This window comes from Ambystoma mexicanum, chromosome 1q, assembly GCF_040938575.1.
Source record: "Ambystoma mexicanum isolate Mex_15411 chromosome 1q, UKY_AmexF1_1, whole genome shotgun sequence".
Lineage (NCBI taxonomy): Eukaryota > Metazoa > Chordata > Amphibia > Caudata > Ambystomatidae > Ambystoma > Ambystoma mexicanum.
Window position 1 is genome coordinate 1,531,599,364 of NC_090922.1, and position 17,569 is coordinate 1,531,616,932.

The 17,569-nt window shown below is 50.7% G+C and overlaps 1 protein-coding gene across 1 annotated transcript in view; it reads right to left on the reverse strand.

Annotated features, from left to right (window-relative positions):
• The window catches only part of TOR3A (torsin family 3 member A), a 192,717-nt gene that overhangs the window by 40,436 nt on the left and 134,712 nt on the right, over positions 1 to 17,569 (reverse strand). Inside the window, exon 5 of the mRNA XM_069642460.1 lies at positions 16,673 to 16,797. Within this exon, the coding sequence (XP_069498561.1) occupies positions 16,673 to 16,797 (125 nt within the window). The remainder of the gene's footprint in view (positions 1 to 16,672; positions 16,798 to 17,569) is intronic.

A 17,569-nucleotide genomic window follows, 5' to 3' on the forward strand; every position in this document is an offset into this window, starting at 1 on the left:
CCTTACAGCGGGGTGTCAGTAGTTTCGGGGAACATTTTTGATGAGGGGGGGCAATGAAACACCCCGCATAGGACAGCCCACAGAGAGCACTTGCGTGTCCAGTACTATCTACGACCCACAATGCATCAGAGGAACCATTGATAGGAGCGCAGATAGGAGACAAGCAGTTCATATTCATGGTGGATTCGGGAGCGGAGAAATCATGCATTAGAGAGGGCCGGTTCCCGTTATCTAATAGAACGTTAGAGACGCAGGGGTTCTCTGGGGCTGTAATTGAAGTTCCTTACACAGAAGCATTGGATGTGACAGTGGGGGGTAAAACAGTGAAAGCACCCTTACTGTACTATGAACACTCTCCCATTAATTTGCTGGGGAGAGATCTCTTGAGCAAACTAAACATGACAATATCATTCACAGGGAGCGGTATCGTATGTTCGACGCCAGGCATATGTCCTCTCCGCATATTAGCAGTAATACACGGCCACACAATTATGCAAGAGATCAGAGGGTTACCAAGAAACGAGGAGATGTTTGTTGAGGGCATGAGAGCATTGGCTCTCATAGTACCAGAACTAAAAAGGATGGATTGGAGGATTCCAGCCGAATTCCTCTTCCGCCCCATAGCAAGCCCCGACACTGCTCTAGGGTCAGTGGTATCGTTGGATTTACACGCAGTACACGTGTCAGCAAACAGAATATGTGTGATTGGCGTTGACATGGAAGGATGTGAGTGGCGGACAGTACTGTGTACAAATGCAAATATCCCACTGAGGGAGCTCTCGGACGAGGAGCTATTTTCAGACACTGAGACAGATGGCGAAATAGTGATGGAACTAGCAATGCCGTGTGACATTGTAGTTACAGCCAGAAAAACTCAAGTTGAATTAATGGCAGTGGTAGGAGCACCACATGCATTTTTTGATGACGACATGAGGTTAGTACCCACTAACATATGGACAAATGGCCCCCATGACGTGGGGTTATTACATGAGGTTCAGCCTGTGGTAATAAAACTGAAACCGGGAGCAATTATACCCCGGGTAAAACAATATCCATTGTCACGCGAAGCAGAAGAAGGGATCAGAGAGACACTAGATGCACTGCTAGCACAAGGAATAATAGTGCCCTCAAACTCCCCATGGAACACATGCATTTACCCGATTAAAAAGGCGAAGGGAGGTTCATGGAGGATGATACAGGATTTACGCCCACTCAATGATTTGATTCAGAAGGAGTTCCCTCTAGTCCCGAACCCATCAACAATACTGTGCAACATTCCGAAAACGGCATCCCACTTCACAGTTATTGACTTAAAAAATGCATTTTTCTCGATTCCCTTAGCAGAGGAGAGCAGGTACTTAACAGCGTTTACACTAGGGGGGAGGAGGTTCGAACACTGCAGACTACCACAAGGATATTGCGAGAGCCCAAGCATATTCAACAGGGTACTACATGAAGATCTGGGGAATTTGTGTGTAGAAAGCACAGTGATTCAGTACGTTGATGATTTATTGATCTGTGCACAAACTGAGGAAGAGTGTAGAAAGGACTCAATAACACTCCTGACATTATTGGCCAATAAAGGGTACAAGGTGGACAAGGGGAAGTTACAATACTGTCTGACCGAGGTCCTATACTTGGGACAGCTGATATCAAAGGATGGCAAGCGGATCATACCAGACAGGGCACAGGCGATTAGAGCAGTTGGGGAGCCCAAAACAGTAAAAGAGATGCAGAAATTTCTGGGTATGTGCAACTATTGCCGAGCATGGATATTGGATTATGCAGCATACACGAGGCCCTTGTTACAGGCACTAAAAGAGGCACAGCAGGAAAACAAACACATAGAATGGACAGAAGAGATGAACACAGCATTTGACTCACTAAAAGAGCTGATATCAAGCGCTCCAGTACTGGCAAATCCAGATTATGGGCGCGAATTCTTCTTATTTTCACACTGCAAAGGAACACTGATGACAGCAGTATTGACACAAAAGACATCGTTAGGGCACAAACCACTGGCTTACTATAGTGGCACCCTAGACGCAGTAATGCAAGGTCATTTCGCGTGCGAGCAATCTCTAGCTGCAGCCGCGTTCGCGATTGAGAAAAGTGCCACGATAGTGATGGGCTGTCCTGTGACACTGTTTGTGGAACACTCACTCTTTGCAATATTAGAGCGATCAAAGAGCACATTGACAACACAACGCGCCACAGCATATGAAATAATACTGTCCAGCGCAAACATCCACATAGTAAGATGTAAAACAGTGAACCCAGCCACATTCATCACAGAGGCGTGCACCGTAGAGGACATGCAAAACCACAACTGCGCTACGTTCACAGGTGACGAAGGTCAGGATCAAGTGATTTTTGAGAATGCCCTGAACGAGGGAGAGGTGTATTTCGTGGACGGGTCAGCATCAATAGATATGGAGACAGGAGAGAAACATGTGGGTATGGCAGTCGTACGATTAGAGGAAGATGAATACGAGACACTAGTGCAACACCGCCTCCCATCCCACTATTCAGCCCAAGCAGCAGAACTAATTGCGCTAATAGAAGCATTGCATGCCGCCAAGGGGTGCGCAGTGACAATATATACCGACTCAGCATACATGACAACGACAGTACACGGCGGGTTGGCACGGTGGGGGCGGAGAGGGTTCCGACGAGCAGATGGAACACCAGTTCAGCATGCAGAACTATTGAAAGAACTGATTGAGGCTCTGCAAGACCCCACGGCAGTGGCCATTGTAAAATGCCAAGCCCACACCACAAATACAGATTTTATATCTTTGGGGAACGCGGCAGCAGACGCCGCTGCCAAAGAAGCTTCGTATTTACAGAAAGGTGTAGTAGGAGAATACATGTTGCACCACACAGCAAGCCAAGAGGTCCCCACAGGATACAACATGATGCCCACACAGGAAATAATAGAGCTGCAAGAGGGAGCTAGTGCAGAAGAAAAATTGCTGTGGACTAAAAGGGGATGCAGCAAATCGCCGACTGATTTGTTATGGCGACAAAAAAGTTCAGGAAAAGCGGTAATGCCAGTCACATTGTTAGAAATAGCATTTCAACAACTACACTTTCCCGCACATAACGCAAAGCAACACATAATGGCAGAGATACAAGAAGATTGGTTTGCACCTTGCCTCCATGAACACGTCACAAGACTGGCTTTAGAATGCACGACATGTCAGATTTACAACTCAGGTATGACATTGCGCACACTGAGAGGAACGATACCCAAACCAAATGGCCCATTCAGAGAGCTCCACATTGATTATGTAGACATGGGAGAAAGATGTAACGGGGCTCGCTACATGATTGTGGTTGTATGTCCATTTTCGAGATGGGTGGAGGCAGGCCCCTGTGCGCGCCCTGATGCGAAGGGCGCCGCGAAGTTCCTAGTGCGGGAAGCGTTCCCGCGCTGGGGGATTTGCGAAGTTATTCGCTCAGATAACGGCACGCATTTTGTTAATGAACTATTCAAGGAAGTGACTACCCTATTGGGAATAAAGCACAAATTATGTTCAATTTATCATCCTCAAAGTAATGGCGTAGTGGAAAAGATGAACGGTCTGTTAAAAAGCAGATTGTCAAAACTGTGTTTTTCCCTTAAAAAGACCTGGATGTACTGCCTGCCTTTGGCCTTGTTCGAGTTACGAAATCAGCCAAGTAAAGACCACCACTTGTCCCCGCATGAGATCGTCACGGGAAGGAGAATGCACACAGCGCATTCACCTCTCCGTGAACGTTCTGATGCACACAGAAGTGCAGCGATATTAGGAGAGGAGTTCACAGAGTACTTGAGAAAACTGACACGGGCAGCGCGCGTAATTGCAAAGCAACTAGCCCCCCCCTCTACAAGAGAGGAGGGGAACACAACAGAAACAGAGACAATGCCTGAAAAACCATTACAACTAATGCCTGGTGACCTTATATATGTCCGAAGTTTTGTGCGAAGGTGGAATGCACCACGTTTCCATGGCCCTTATGAGGTAGTGTTTTGCACACCCACAGCAGTAAAAGTAAAGGGCCTACGATACTGGGTGCATTTGACAGACGTACGCAGAGCTTATAGCGCCGCGGAAGGTGAGGTACAGGACGAGGCACAGACAACTGCGGACAATGAAGTTGTGCAGAATGGATGATGGGAATTTTGTGTGCATTAAGTGTTGAACACTGAACACGAATGGCGCACGACATGTGTACTGAAATAAACCTGTGTATATACATATATATATAATTTTTACAACTTTTGAAGGTTTTTGTGGTCCTTTTTGGGTTTTGGAGAAGTTTTCTTTTTTTTCTCTCTCTCTCTCTCTCTCTCTCTCGACTTTTCTCTTCATGTATGAAATAATGTACTGATAGTAATATTTGTAAAGTTACCTTGTCTGTGGACATACCCCCTCCTTCACCCACTCCCATACTTTGCCGAAAAAATTTCACAACGTTCTAAATGTTTACATGCTTGTACTTAATGCACTTTTATGTCTCAAACAGGATTTACTATGGCATCGGATGGGCAGCCTGCAACTAATAGATTTGTTAGATTTAGAGAAATGTTAGTAGATAGATTGACATATTCATACGAATGCGGTTTATCAATGTGTGTTATTGTGTTCTTCATCTCAATATTTTGCCTAATGACACATTGGGTCATAGCGTTCATCTCTACTGAGATGAACGAGGGGGGAGGGGGGAGTAACACCACCCTTGCCCCTGGCACGAATTCAATCACAAATATGAATATTAAAGAAGGTGATTTTTTGATCTGGGATGGATCCCGCCTTGTATGGGGTTACTACACTGCACCACCCACTGCTGCCCCGTCACGATCAAAAGATAAAGATATGGAAAATGACACAATGTCCCTACCTGAAATATATAACAGCCCCACTACCCTTCCCGCCCCGATACAAAACAGCGACTTGTTGTTTATTGAGGAAAATGGAAAAGTAATTACAATGACAGAACACAAGTCCCTATATGAAGAATTGGAAAAGGGGGGAGGGAATGAGAAAGGGGGGCCTATTCTTTCACCTATCGAAACTATAAGGTATAGGAGGGGGGAGAGAAGTAGGCGAAGAAGAGAGACAAGCAGGAGGGGGTATGATGAGTATTATGGGTTAGGATTAGACAAGATGGAAGACCCACGACACCCCCACCAAGCAAATAAATGGTATGCAGATATGAGTACAACAGCTAAACAGACAACTAATGAAAGCTGCTATGTCTGTTCGCTCATCCCCCATGCATCAGGTACACCCAAAGTGTTGTTGCCAAGAGAATTGCCCATTGTGGATGCCCAATGTCTCCTTCATCTCACACTGTGTAGAATAAAGAACACCTTTCAAGCACACGATGTCTCTTTCAAAATAATACAGGACAACAAAACGTGCTATTCAAAAGCGTCTGGAGTGGTCTGTCCTAAAGAACCTTTCTTTGCAATACAAGGGACGCTGTTTTCAGAAAACAAATGGAAAGATGAAGAAGTACTGTGCAAAGCGGAAGCACTGAGAGGTGTCCAACCAGACAAGCTGCGATGGATGGAAAAAACGTGCTTACCAATATGGAAAGAACACATCTCTAAACTAACATGGGTAACAGCGATGGAGAAACCCTTCAAGCTACAAAGTGAAATACAAAACGAACTATGTTTCAAGGGAGAAGGAAAAGTGGCAATGGGAACGAACAAAAACTGTAACAAAACTCTCACCATCCCAGACATGAAAAAAGGAACAGCAGCACTAATGGACACATACTGGGTATGCGGGAATCAGGCTTACTTGCACCTTCCCCAGGCATGGAGTGGCAGCTGCTCAATGGCCACTTTGCATTCGGCCCTAATGGTGATTCCAGAAAGCCACGTCGACAAAAATAAAAAGACGCAAGGAAACATGAACAAGGACGAGACGTCTCCCACTGCAGAAGCACACCTCTATGTCCTGTCCTCCGGAGGGAAAGAAGAGGAGCTATCACGGAACAAGCGAGCATCAAACTACATATCACAAGCATCATCCGATTTATTGGCACAGATCCCAGACAGGTATCGCCTGTTCAGCTCCGTGGAAACATTTTTTGCCTCACTGGTTTCAAGTGTCCAAGCAAGAGCAAATGCAAAATGGCTTCAGATCACACGGTGGGAACTGATTCAGCTGGCCAATGATACTGAAGAAGGGTTCAACATAATAAAGGTGGAACTACGAGCTCTGCGACTAATGACCATGCAGAACAGGTATGTTCTGGACCTGCTAACAGCAATCGATGGAGGTGTTTGCCGAAAAATAGGAAGTGCGTGCTGCACGTTCGTACCTTCTGAAGACGCAGAAAATGGGTCCCTGTCCCACGTCATTGAAGCAGTCCATAACCTGGGAGAGAAAATGAAGCTGGAAGGTGGGGCTAAAGACAGCTCATGGTTCGACAATATCTTCTCCTGGGTTCCCTCCTGGCTTGGAATGACGATGAAATTATTGATACCAGTTGCGGTGGTCCTCCTCGTGGTGTTCTGCCTGTGCCAGGTGGGCCTTCGATGTTGTGCTAACGCAGTCCCTAACGGTGCGATGATGATGGTGACAATGGGCAACTCTGGTGGTACAATTAAGGCGACACAAGAAGTACATGTACAGACAGGACCAGATAACACTCCCAGATACCAGTTAGTGCCTATGTGCCGTGATAAGTACATAGTAGATAAACTATGGCACACCACTATCAAAGAACCCCGAGATGTGGAACTGGAATGGTATGAGGAGGTCTGGGTAGACTTGGAAGGGACGGGTGACTGTATATATTTAACATGTACCCCAGATGAGTATGCTAGAAGAGGTGAGAACTTGAGGAGGGTATGCAGAGCCTGGATGCCTAGAAAAGGAACACCTGCATGGGATGACGCAGTGATAGAGGAGCAAGAATGTAGAAGATTAGAAGAGCTAAAGAATTCGTTACTTTAGTAACGAAAGGGGGGAAATGTAGGGAAGGACTGGCCGCGAGGCCCTCCTCACCTGCAGCCTTCTCCCCAGGTGAGGACCATGACTCGGTGGCCATCCCCTCATGCCACCCGGGCCCAGGTGGAGGAGGGGTCACCCGCCGACGACATTGCCCACACATATCCGTTCCCTGCATATACCAAAATTCAGTTAGGCCTAGAAGCCATCTTGTTTAGCAAACATGGCGTGAGTTCAGCACACTGTAACGAGGCCCCCACCTTTGGAGGGCCTTTCATGCATCTCTGCCGCCGCAGTAGCCCTGGTAGATCCGCTGCGAGCGCGTTCCCATGAGAAAGTCGGATATGAGCTAACCCGAGATGCTAACACTGTAACATTTTTATCATCCACAATGTAATATTGCACCCTGCATGACCTGGTCCGCGAGGCCGGGGTGACGGGAAAAAAAAGCTGAAGCATCACTATCTGAAGAAAGTAGAAAATAATTCAAGTATTGGTATTAACGAACTACCTCGGTTTAAACAGATCCTGTAAACTGTGAATAAACCATAAAGATGTAACGTTACATGATACCACCCCAGGTCTGGACTAGTGCTGCTACAACCACAGAGAAAGATGTAGACCAAATGTATAGCCTTTATTTACTCATATATGTTTTCTTAATCACCTAAAGCAGCGAGCATCAATTTCTGTAGGCCATAACCTAGAACGACCTTGTGTAACGTTTAATGTACATAAAATAATCACATCATGTAGTAAATATAATGTTAGGTAACGAAAAGGTACTCGGACCGACTGTATTAAAGAAATGTGTAACGAAATGGAAATATATATGTGTGTTTAAATAACATCAAAATAAGGCGGAACATTATAAAAGTTCTGCATTCAAAAGTTAGCAACGCACGAGGAAAAAACCTTTGTGAGTATATGCAAGGCCATTCTCCCTCCCACCCTACCAAGCCTGCCAGATAAGGAAGCTAAGGCCTGTGCCGCGCTCCCTCACCTCCCCCAACCAAGCTGGAGCCGCTTCAGAGAGTCAGAGGCCCCGGTACCGCACCCAAGGCCACAGCCCACCACCTGTGTTATTTACAGCACGGTAATAAACCCACGTTTTGAATCCACTGATCTACCAGCACCCTCTCGTAAAGTCCACAACCCTCCCCCTAGACCACCCCAAGAACGACCCCCATCACTGGGACAAGACACAGAGACCCATTTATATAATAACTTCTAACGCGGCAGACAGGCATGTACCAGTCGGCTCAGGCCCCAGAACTCAGCCCCTCGACCTAAAATACCGGTCAATAGGACACAGGTAAATCTCACCCCAACCGACAATCACCGGACCTCTCAAGAGGTGCATTCCTCATGTGTTGCGTTTATTTTATAAGACAAACTGCCGAGCGATTTATTGATGAACTTAGATGTCGTTTCTTGAATAACTGCAGTGTGCATGGCCTAGGGCAAACGAGTCAGGAAAGGTATTCATCTTTGTCACAGGCTGCCCCAGCATACCAACACCGCTCGGATGACCTCAAGCTGGCCTGCCAGGCCCAACCCAACCCACGAGGCTGACCAGTGACGTCCTCACGCCAAGACCAACCACGCTGCAGCAACACCTATAGTTAGTCGACGCCACCCAATCCCAATTAACTTGTGCCCCCTATAGTGTGTAGGTTCTGATGACGTTTTTTGTATTAGAAATACGCCTGTCTTTGCTATTGTCAGACAGAGCGCTCTCGGAGGTTGCAGAGTTCTTTGCATGCCCTATTCTTTGGATAAACTCCCACTTACGCTCACCCGCACTCTGTCTTGGTCTTATTCCCACTACGGGAGAGTCCCTTATTGTCTCTCATTGCGGGGAGGATCGTGCTGAAATTGGGGGCGCTTCCTTTCACCAGCCACCCACTGCACGCCACACACACAATGAAAGCCACCCACATAATGAAAATCACCCACACACTGCAAGCCTGCACACACTGCAAGCCACCCACACACTGCAGGCCACCCACACACTGAAAGTCACCCACACACTGCATGCCACGCACACACTCAAGCCCCCCGCACACTGCAAGCCCCCACACACTGCAAGCCACGCACACACTGCAAGCCCCACACATTGCAAGCCACCCACACACTGCAAGCTCCCCACACACTGCAAGCCCCCACACACTGCAAGACAGGCACACACTGCAAGCCTGCACACACTGCAAGCCACCCACACACTGCAAGCCACCCACACACTGCAGGCCACCGACACACTGAAAGTCACACACACACTGCAAGCCACGCACACACTGCAGGCCCCCACATACTGCAAGAAACACACACTGCAAGCACACACATCAAGCCACCCACACACTGCAAGCCACCCACACACTGCAAGCCCCCTAACACTGCAAGACACACAAACACTGCAAACCATGCACACAATACAAGCCCCCACACACTGCAGGCCACCCACACACTGAAAGTCACCCACACACTGCAAGCCATGCACACACTGCAAGACCCCACACACTGCAAGCCCCACACACTGCAAGCCCCACACACACTGCAAGCCCCCCACACACTGCAAGCCACGCACACTGCAAGCTGCCCACACACTGCAAGCTATGCACACTGCAAGCCACCTACACACTGCAAGCTATGCACACACAGCAAGCCACCCACACACGGCAAGCCACGCACAAACGGCAAGCCATGCACACACTGCAAGCCCCCACACACTGCAAGCCCCCCCACACTGCAAGCCCCACACACTACAAGCCCCCCACACACTGCAAGACATGCACACACTGCAAGCCACGCAGCCACTGCAAGCCTGCACACACTGCAGGCCACCCACACACTGAAAGTCACCCACACACTGCAGGCCACCCACACACTGAAAGTCACCCACACACTGCAAGCCACGCACACACTCAAGCCCCCCACACACTGCAAGCCCCCCACACACTTCAAGCCACGCACACACTGAAAGCCCCACACACACTGCAAGCCCCACACACACTGCAAGCCACCCACACACTGCACATCATGCACACACTGCAAGACCCCACCCACTGCAAGCCATTCACACTCTGCAAGCCACCCCCACACTGCACGTCAGGCACAAACTGCAAGACCCCACACACTGCAAGCCCCCCACACACTGCAAGCCACCCACACACTGCAAGCTACCCACACACTGCAAGACCCACACACTGCAAGCCACCCACAAACTGCAAGCCATGCACACACTGCAAGCCACCCACACACTGCAAGCCCCCCACACACTGCAAGCCATACACACACATCAAGCCACCCACACACTGCACGCCACCCACACACTGCAAGCCCCCACACACTGCAAGACACGCAAACACTGCAAGCCATGCACACACTGCAAACCCCCACACACTGCAAGCCACCCACACAATGAACGCCACTCACACACTGAAAGTCACCCACACACTGCAAGCCATGCACACACTGCAAGACCCCACACACTGCAAGCCCCACACACTGCAAGCCCCCACACACTGCAAGCCACGCACACTGCAAGCTGCCCACACAAACAAGCTATGCACACTGCAAGCCACCTACACACTGCAAGCTACGCACACACGGCAAGCCACCCACACACAGCAAGCCACGCACACACGGCAAGCCACGCACACACTGCAAGGCCCCACCCACTGCAAGCCGTGCACACACTGCAAGCCCCCACACACTGCAAGCCCCCCACACTGCAAGCCCCACACACTGCAAGCCACCCACACACTGCAAGCCCCCCACACACTGCAAGCTACGCAGACACTGCAAGCCTGCACACACTGCAAGCCACCCACACACCGCAGGCCACCCACATACTGAAAGCCACCCACACACTGCAAGCCATGCACACACTCAAGCCCCCCACACACTGCAAGACCCACACACTGCAAGCCCCGCAAACACTGCAAGCCCCACACACACTGCAAGCCACCCACACACTGCAAGCGCTCCACACACTGCAAGCCATGCAAACACTGCAAGCCACGCACACACTGCAAGCCACCCACACACTGCACATCACTCACACACTGCAATACCCCACCACTGCAAGCCACTCACTCTGCAAGCCACCCACACACTGCATTTCAGGCACACACTGCAATACCACACACACTACAAGCCAGGCACACACTGCAAGCCAACCACACACTGCAAGCCACCCACACACTGCAAGCCACCCACACACTACAAGTCACCCACACACTGCAAGCTCCCCACACACTGCAAGCCACACACACACTGCAAGCCATCCACAAACTGCAAGTCACCCACACACTGCAAGCCATGCAAACTCTGCAAGCCACCCACACACTGCAAGCCACACACACACTACAAGCCCCACACACACTGCAAGCTATCCACACACTGCACGCCATGCACACAATGAAAGCCACCCACATAATGAAAATCACGCACACACTGCAAGCCTGCACACACTGCAAGCCACCCACACACTGCAGGCCACCCACACACTGAAAGTCACCCACACACTGCATGCCACGCACACACTCAAGCCCCCACACACTGCAAGCCACGCACACACTGCAAGCCCCACACACTGCAAGCCACCCACACATTGCAAGCCTGCACACACTGCAAGCCACCCACACACTGCAAGCCACCCACACACTACAGGCCACCCCCACACTGAAAGTCACCCAACACACTGCAAGCCCCCTCACACTGCAAGCCCCCCACACACTGCAAGTCTCACAAACTGCAAGCCCCCCACACACTGCAAAACATGCACACACTGCAAACCCCCACACACTGCAAGCCACCCACACACTGCAGGCCACCCACACACTCAAAGTCACCCACACACTGCAAGCCACGCACACACTGCAAGCCCCACCACACTGCAAGCCCCACACACAAACTGCAAGTCCAACACACTGCAAGCCGCGCACACACTGCATTTCAGGCACACACTGCAATACCACACACACTACAAGCCAGGCACACACTGCAAGCCACCCACACACTGCAAGCCACCCACACACTACAAGTCACCCACACACTGCAAGCTCCCCACACACTGCAAGCCACACACACACTGCAAGCCATCCACAAACTGCAAGTCACCCACACACTGCAAGCCATGCACACTCTGCAAGCCACCCACACACTGCAAGCCACACACACACTACAAGCGCCACACACACTGCAAGCCATCCACACACTGCACGCCATGCACACAATGAAAGCCACCCACATAATGAAAATCACGCACACACTGCAAGCCTGCACACACTGCAAGCCATCCACACACTGCAGGCCACCCACACACTGAAAGTCACCCACACACTGCATGCCACGCACACACTCAAGCCCCCCACACACTGCAAGCCCCCACACACTGCAAGCCACGCACACACTGCAAGCCCCACACACTGCAAGCCACCCACACACTGCAAGCCTGCACACACTGCAAGCCACCCACACACTGCAAGCCACCCACACACTACAGGCCACCCCCACACTGAAAGTCACCCATACACTGCAAGCCCCCACACACTGCAAGCAACACACACACTGCAAGCCCCCTCACACTGCAAGCCCCCCACACACTGCAAGTCTCACAAACTGCAAGCCCCCCACACACTGCAAAACATGCACACACTGCAAACCCCCACACACTGCAAGCCACCCACACACTGCAGGCCACCCACACACTCAAAGTCACCCACACACTGCAAGCCACGCACACACTGCAAGCCCCACCACACTGCAAGCCCCACACACACTGCAAGTCCAACACACTGCAAGCCCCCACACACTGCAAGCCGCGCACACACAGCAAGCCACCCACACATTGCAAGCTACGCACACACTGCAAGCCACCCACACACTTCAAGCCCCGCACACACTGTAAGCCACACACACACTGCAAGCCACGCACACACTGCAAGCCCCCACACACTTCAAGCCACCCACACACTGCAGGCCACCCACACACTGAAAGTCACCCACACACTGCAAGCCCCACCACACTGCAAGCCCCACACACAAACTGCAAGTCCAACACACTGCAAGCCGCGCACACACTGCATTTCAGGCACACACTGCAATACCACACACACTACAAGCCAGGCACACACTGCAAGCCACCCACACACTGCAAGCCACCCACACACTACAAGTCACCCACACACTGCAAGCTCCCCACACACTGCAAGCCACACACACACTGCAAGCCATCCACAAACTGCAAGTCACCCACACACTGCAAGCCATGCACACTCTGCAAGCCACCCACACACTGCAAGCCACACACACACTACAAGCGCCACACACACTGCAAGCCATCCACACACTGCACGCCATGCACACAATGAAAGCCACCCACATAATGAAAATCACGCACACACTGCAAGCCTGCACACACTGCAAGCCATCCACACACTGCAGGCCACCCACACACTGAAAGTCACCCACACACTGCATGCCACGCACACACTCAAGCCCCCCACACACTGCAAGCCCCCACACACTGCAAGCCACGCACACACTGCAAGCCCCACACACTGCAAGCCACCCACACACTGCAAGCCTGCACACACTGCAAGCCACCCACACACTGCAAGCCACCCACACACTACAGGCCACCCCCACACTGAAAGTCACCCATACACTGCAAGCCCCCACACACTGCAAGCAACACACACACTGCAAGCCCCCTCACACTGCAAGCCCCCCACACACTGCAAGTCTCACAAACTGCAAGCCCCCCACACACTGCAAAACATGCACACACTGCAAACCCCCACACACTGCAAGCCACCCACACACTGCAGGCCACCCACACACTCAAAGTCACCCACACACTGCAAGCCACGCACACACTGCAAGCCCCACCACACTGCAAGCCCCACACACACTGCAAGTCCAACACACTGCAAGCCCCCACACACTGCAAGCCGCGCACACACAGCAAGCCACCCACACATTGCAAGCTACGCACACACTGCAAGCCACCCACACACTTCAAGCCCCGCACACACTGTAAGCCACACACACACTGCAAGCCACGCACACACTGCAAGCCCCCACACACTTCAAGCCACCCACACACTGCAGGCCACCCACACACTGAAAGTCACCCACACACTGCAAGCCACGCACACACTGCAAGCCCCAACACACTGCAAGCCACGCACACACTGCAAGCCCCCACACACCGCAAGCCCCACACACACTGCAAGCTCACCACACTACAAGCCCCCTGTTAGGGAGAATTCTCTGTTTAGGCTGAATTTCCTAACCTAGTGAGTCCCCCAGCAGCTTTGCTGGATTTCTGGAGTTTGTTTTTTTCCATCCTGCCAAGAGTGAGACTCTTTTCCTCCCACTCTTGGACATGTATGTGTGTAATTCCTTTGAATGTCAATGTGTTCTATGGGCTATGGGATCTTTTACTCCATAGGGTCTAATATGTTTTACTATGTGTGTTACACCGCACCCTACGTGCCGTAACACTGGGGCGTCCTAGCGGACCTCCACCATAGACTCCATACCCGGGGACTGACTACTGTCTCCGCGGGCATGTAAAGTCACCATTGGCTTTACTAGACCTAAATTTACTAACAGAACTAGTACAAACCATCTTATTGTGGACGTACTAGTAGGGGTAATTTGACTACTCCTGGATCTGTTATTCGAGGTGGCACTGTCCCGTCCCCCCTCGTCGAGTTTTGGCTGGTGGCAGTGGAAACTACTTGTTATGTTCGACCCCGAACATAACCCTATGGGATTCGTCCCATTGTTAGAGATTGATACTTTTTCTCGTTAATCTCTAACGTACCACCGATCTACTTATCTTAAATAAGTTTATCGGATGGTATTTTCTGCCAGAACTCGGTTTGTAAAATGGCTTCTGTGTTCATCTCTGTGACTCCTAAACCAAAGGTCGAGCCCTTTGTTCCACTTTTGGCGGGCTCTGTACAGAGACCCTCCAAAGTGGTGCCATTCTGTCTGGGTTACCACAGGGGTGTGGGAGGGGGTTTAGGCACCCTGGCCCGAGTTGCCTTGCCAACTCTGGTCGCACTCTGGGGTGATTGGCCCAAGTGGTGAGCCTCCCCGCTCACCACTTAGCATGTGTTGATTGACAGCTAGGCTGAATGAATGGGGGTTTTCTGCATAAAAGCAGGGCTTTTGGGACTGGATCTTCAGAAGTCGCCACAGGACCTAAGAATCCGACGAGGGTAACGCTGAGCCGACCTGCACGACGACACCTCCGGTGGAGCCCTGCTGAACCGACTCACCACTTCCCGACGACAGAGGAGATCTCCCTGCCGGAGAGTCTCTTCCCCTGGCTGGTGGGAACAGCCAGGGGAAGAGACTTTGCTTTTTATTCGCCTCATGACGCAGTGGTCGAATTGCCCGTGCAGAGCACCTCGGCAACCGGATAGCCACTACCCCTGTACCGCGACCAAAAGGTGGTGCCTTGTGACGGAGCACTCCGCGGCTGGTCTCTTCCCTGGTGGTGCACCGGACTTCACTTTTCTTCGACGACGAGATCATCTCTACTCTTGGCAAAGACCCGACGTGCATCCACCACCAGGAACAACTGCCCCCGCCGGAGCTGCCCTCCACAACAAGGTACCGTGTCCGCCTGGCTTCCCTTTCGATCGGTTCGAGTGAGGTGTCTTAATCCTCTCCTTTCCGTTGGGTCGCCTCCAAGCTTTCTCACGTATTGTTCTGAACTAGTTCAATCTGCCGATAACAATTTGCTACAAAGACTCAAACGCATTTCCACTAAGAGACTTTTTGGGCCATATCGCCTCGCCTCTCTCCGAGTGGGCCTGGCCTCTGAACTTTATGATCTATTGTGGTTCTTGCCTTCTTGCCTTGCAGTTTTCCCGTGAAGTATTGAACTGTCTTGATTTCGTAACCTGCTTATTTTTCTCTCCCGTCCTAACTAATATTAGAGTGCCATCTAGGTTGAGGCATACACCTCTGTCTGCAAATAAGTGGTGCCGGTAGAACCTAGACTTGTCGAAATATTGTTAGGGGGATTGACCGTTTCTTCTTCGTAGAGTAATTGTATTTGACTTGTTTGCCGTGATAGTGCCATAGTGTTTTCGATAGATGTTTCGTTATAAATAAATACCTTAATATCTTTACACTGAGCCTTGTTCCGTGTTTGCTTGTCTTACTGTGAAGAATTGCCCTATCTTGTATACTCCACATACTGCTTAACTCTTCTTGAGAGAAGTCTGACTGCTCAGCCACAGCTACCAACAGTGAATCTGTGTGGTACAGACTGCTACCAAGTGGGTTTACTGCCAAACACCTGTAGTCCTAAATCTTTTGCAGTGGTCCCAGAGGGAACTGCACAGGTTTCCGCCTAACACCCCCCACACACTGCATGCTCCCCACACCTCTGGAGTCCATCTTGGGAGTAATACGGGTGGAAGTCAGATATTGGATCGGACTGATCGAAGGAAATCAACAGATTGGCACGCTGGGGAGTAAGGCCCGGGATCACTACTCGAGGGAGTATACTACTCATGGAAGATCTGGGATCAGTACTTCTGGGGGTGAAGTTTAGGATTGATACTCCTGGTTGAAATAGCTGGGATAGGTGCTCATGGGAGAAAACGGGTGGGAGAAAAGCCAGTGCTAGTAAAGTACTGGTGCCAGTACTTGGGAGAGTAATGTTTGTTTGAGCTCAGTACCTGGGGAAGCTGCCATCTCAGCTCTCAGGGGCTTCTCCAGGTCCCCAAGCGTCATCTCCTCGCGCCGCCGCCCCGCTCTCCAGAAGTTCCGTGCCACCTCGTTAATAGCGTTGCCACCGATGTTACTACAAAGAGAGGCATGGCTGCAGGTTATATGAGTCCACAAGGGCTGGCATTACTTCACACAAGAGGGCAGGTTCACCAAAGAGGGCAGTGACAGGCTCTGGGCAAGAGCAGGGCAATGTATGGGTGGTGACAGACTAGATCAAAAACAGCAGTAGAAGCGAGCAGTGACAGGCTCTGAGCAAGAGCAGGGCAATGAGATCAGGGTAGGTATGGGGGTGACAGACTAGATCAAAAACAGCAGTAGAAGCGAGCAGTGACAGGCTCTGAGCAAGAGCAGGGCAATGAGATCAGGATAGGTATGGGGGTGACAGAGTAGATCAAAAACAGCAGTAGAAGCGAGCAGTGACAGGCTCTCAGCAAGAGCAGGGCAATGAGATCAGGGTAGGTATTGGTGATGACAGACTAGATCAAAAACAGCAGTAGAAGCGAATAGTGACAGGCTCTGAGCAAGAGCAGGGCAATGAGATCAGAGTAGGTATGGGTGGTGACAGACTAGATGAAAAACAGCAGTAGAAGCGAGCAGTGACAGGCTCTGAGCAAGGGCAGGGCAATGAGATCAGAGTAGGTATGGGTGGTGACAGACTAGATCAAAAACAGCAGTAGAAGCAAGCAGTGACAGGCTCTGAGCAAGGTATACACAAAAAAGGGGGTTCTTCCCATACAGATTTGTTTTAAACAGAATAAATCGCCAGTGATTTAGCAGCCTGGTCATGCAAAATGTCAATAAATCACGCCATTTAGAGCAGGGTTGTTCAACTCCAGGCCTCGAGG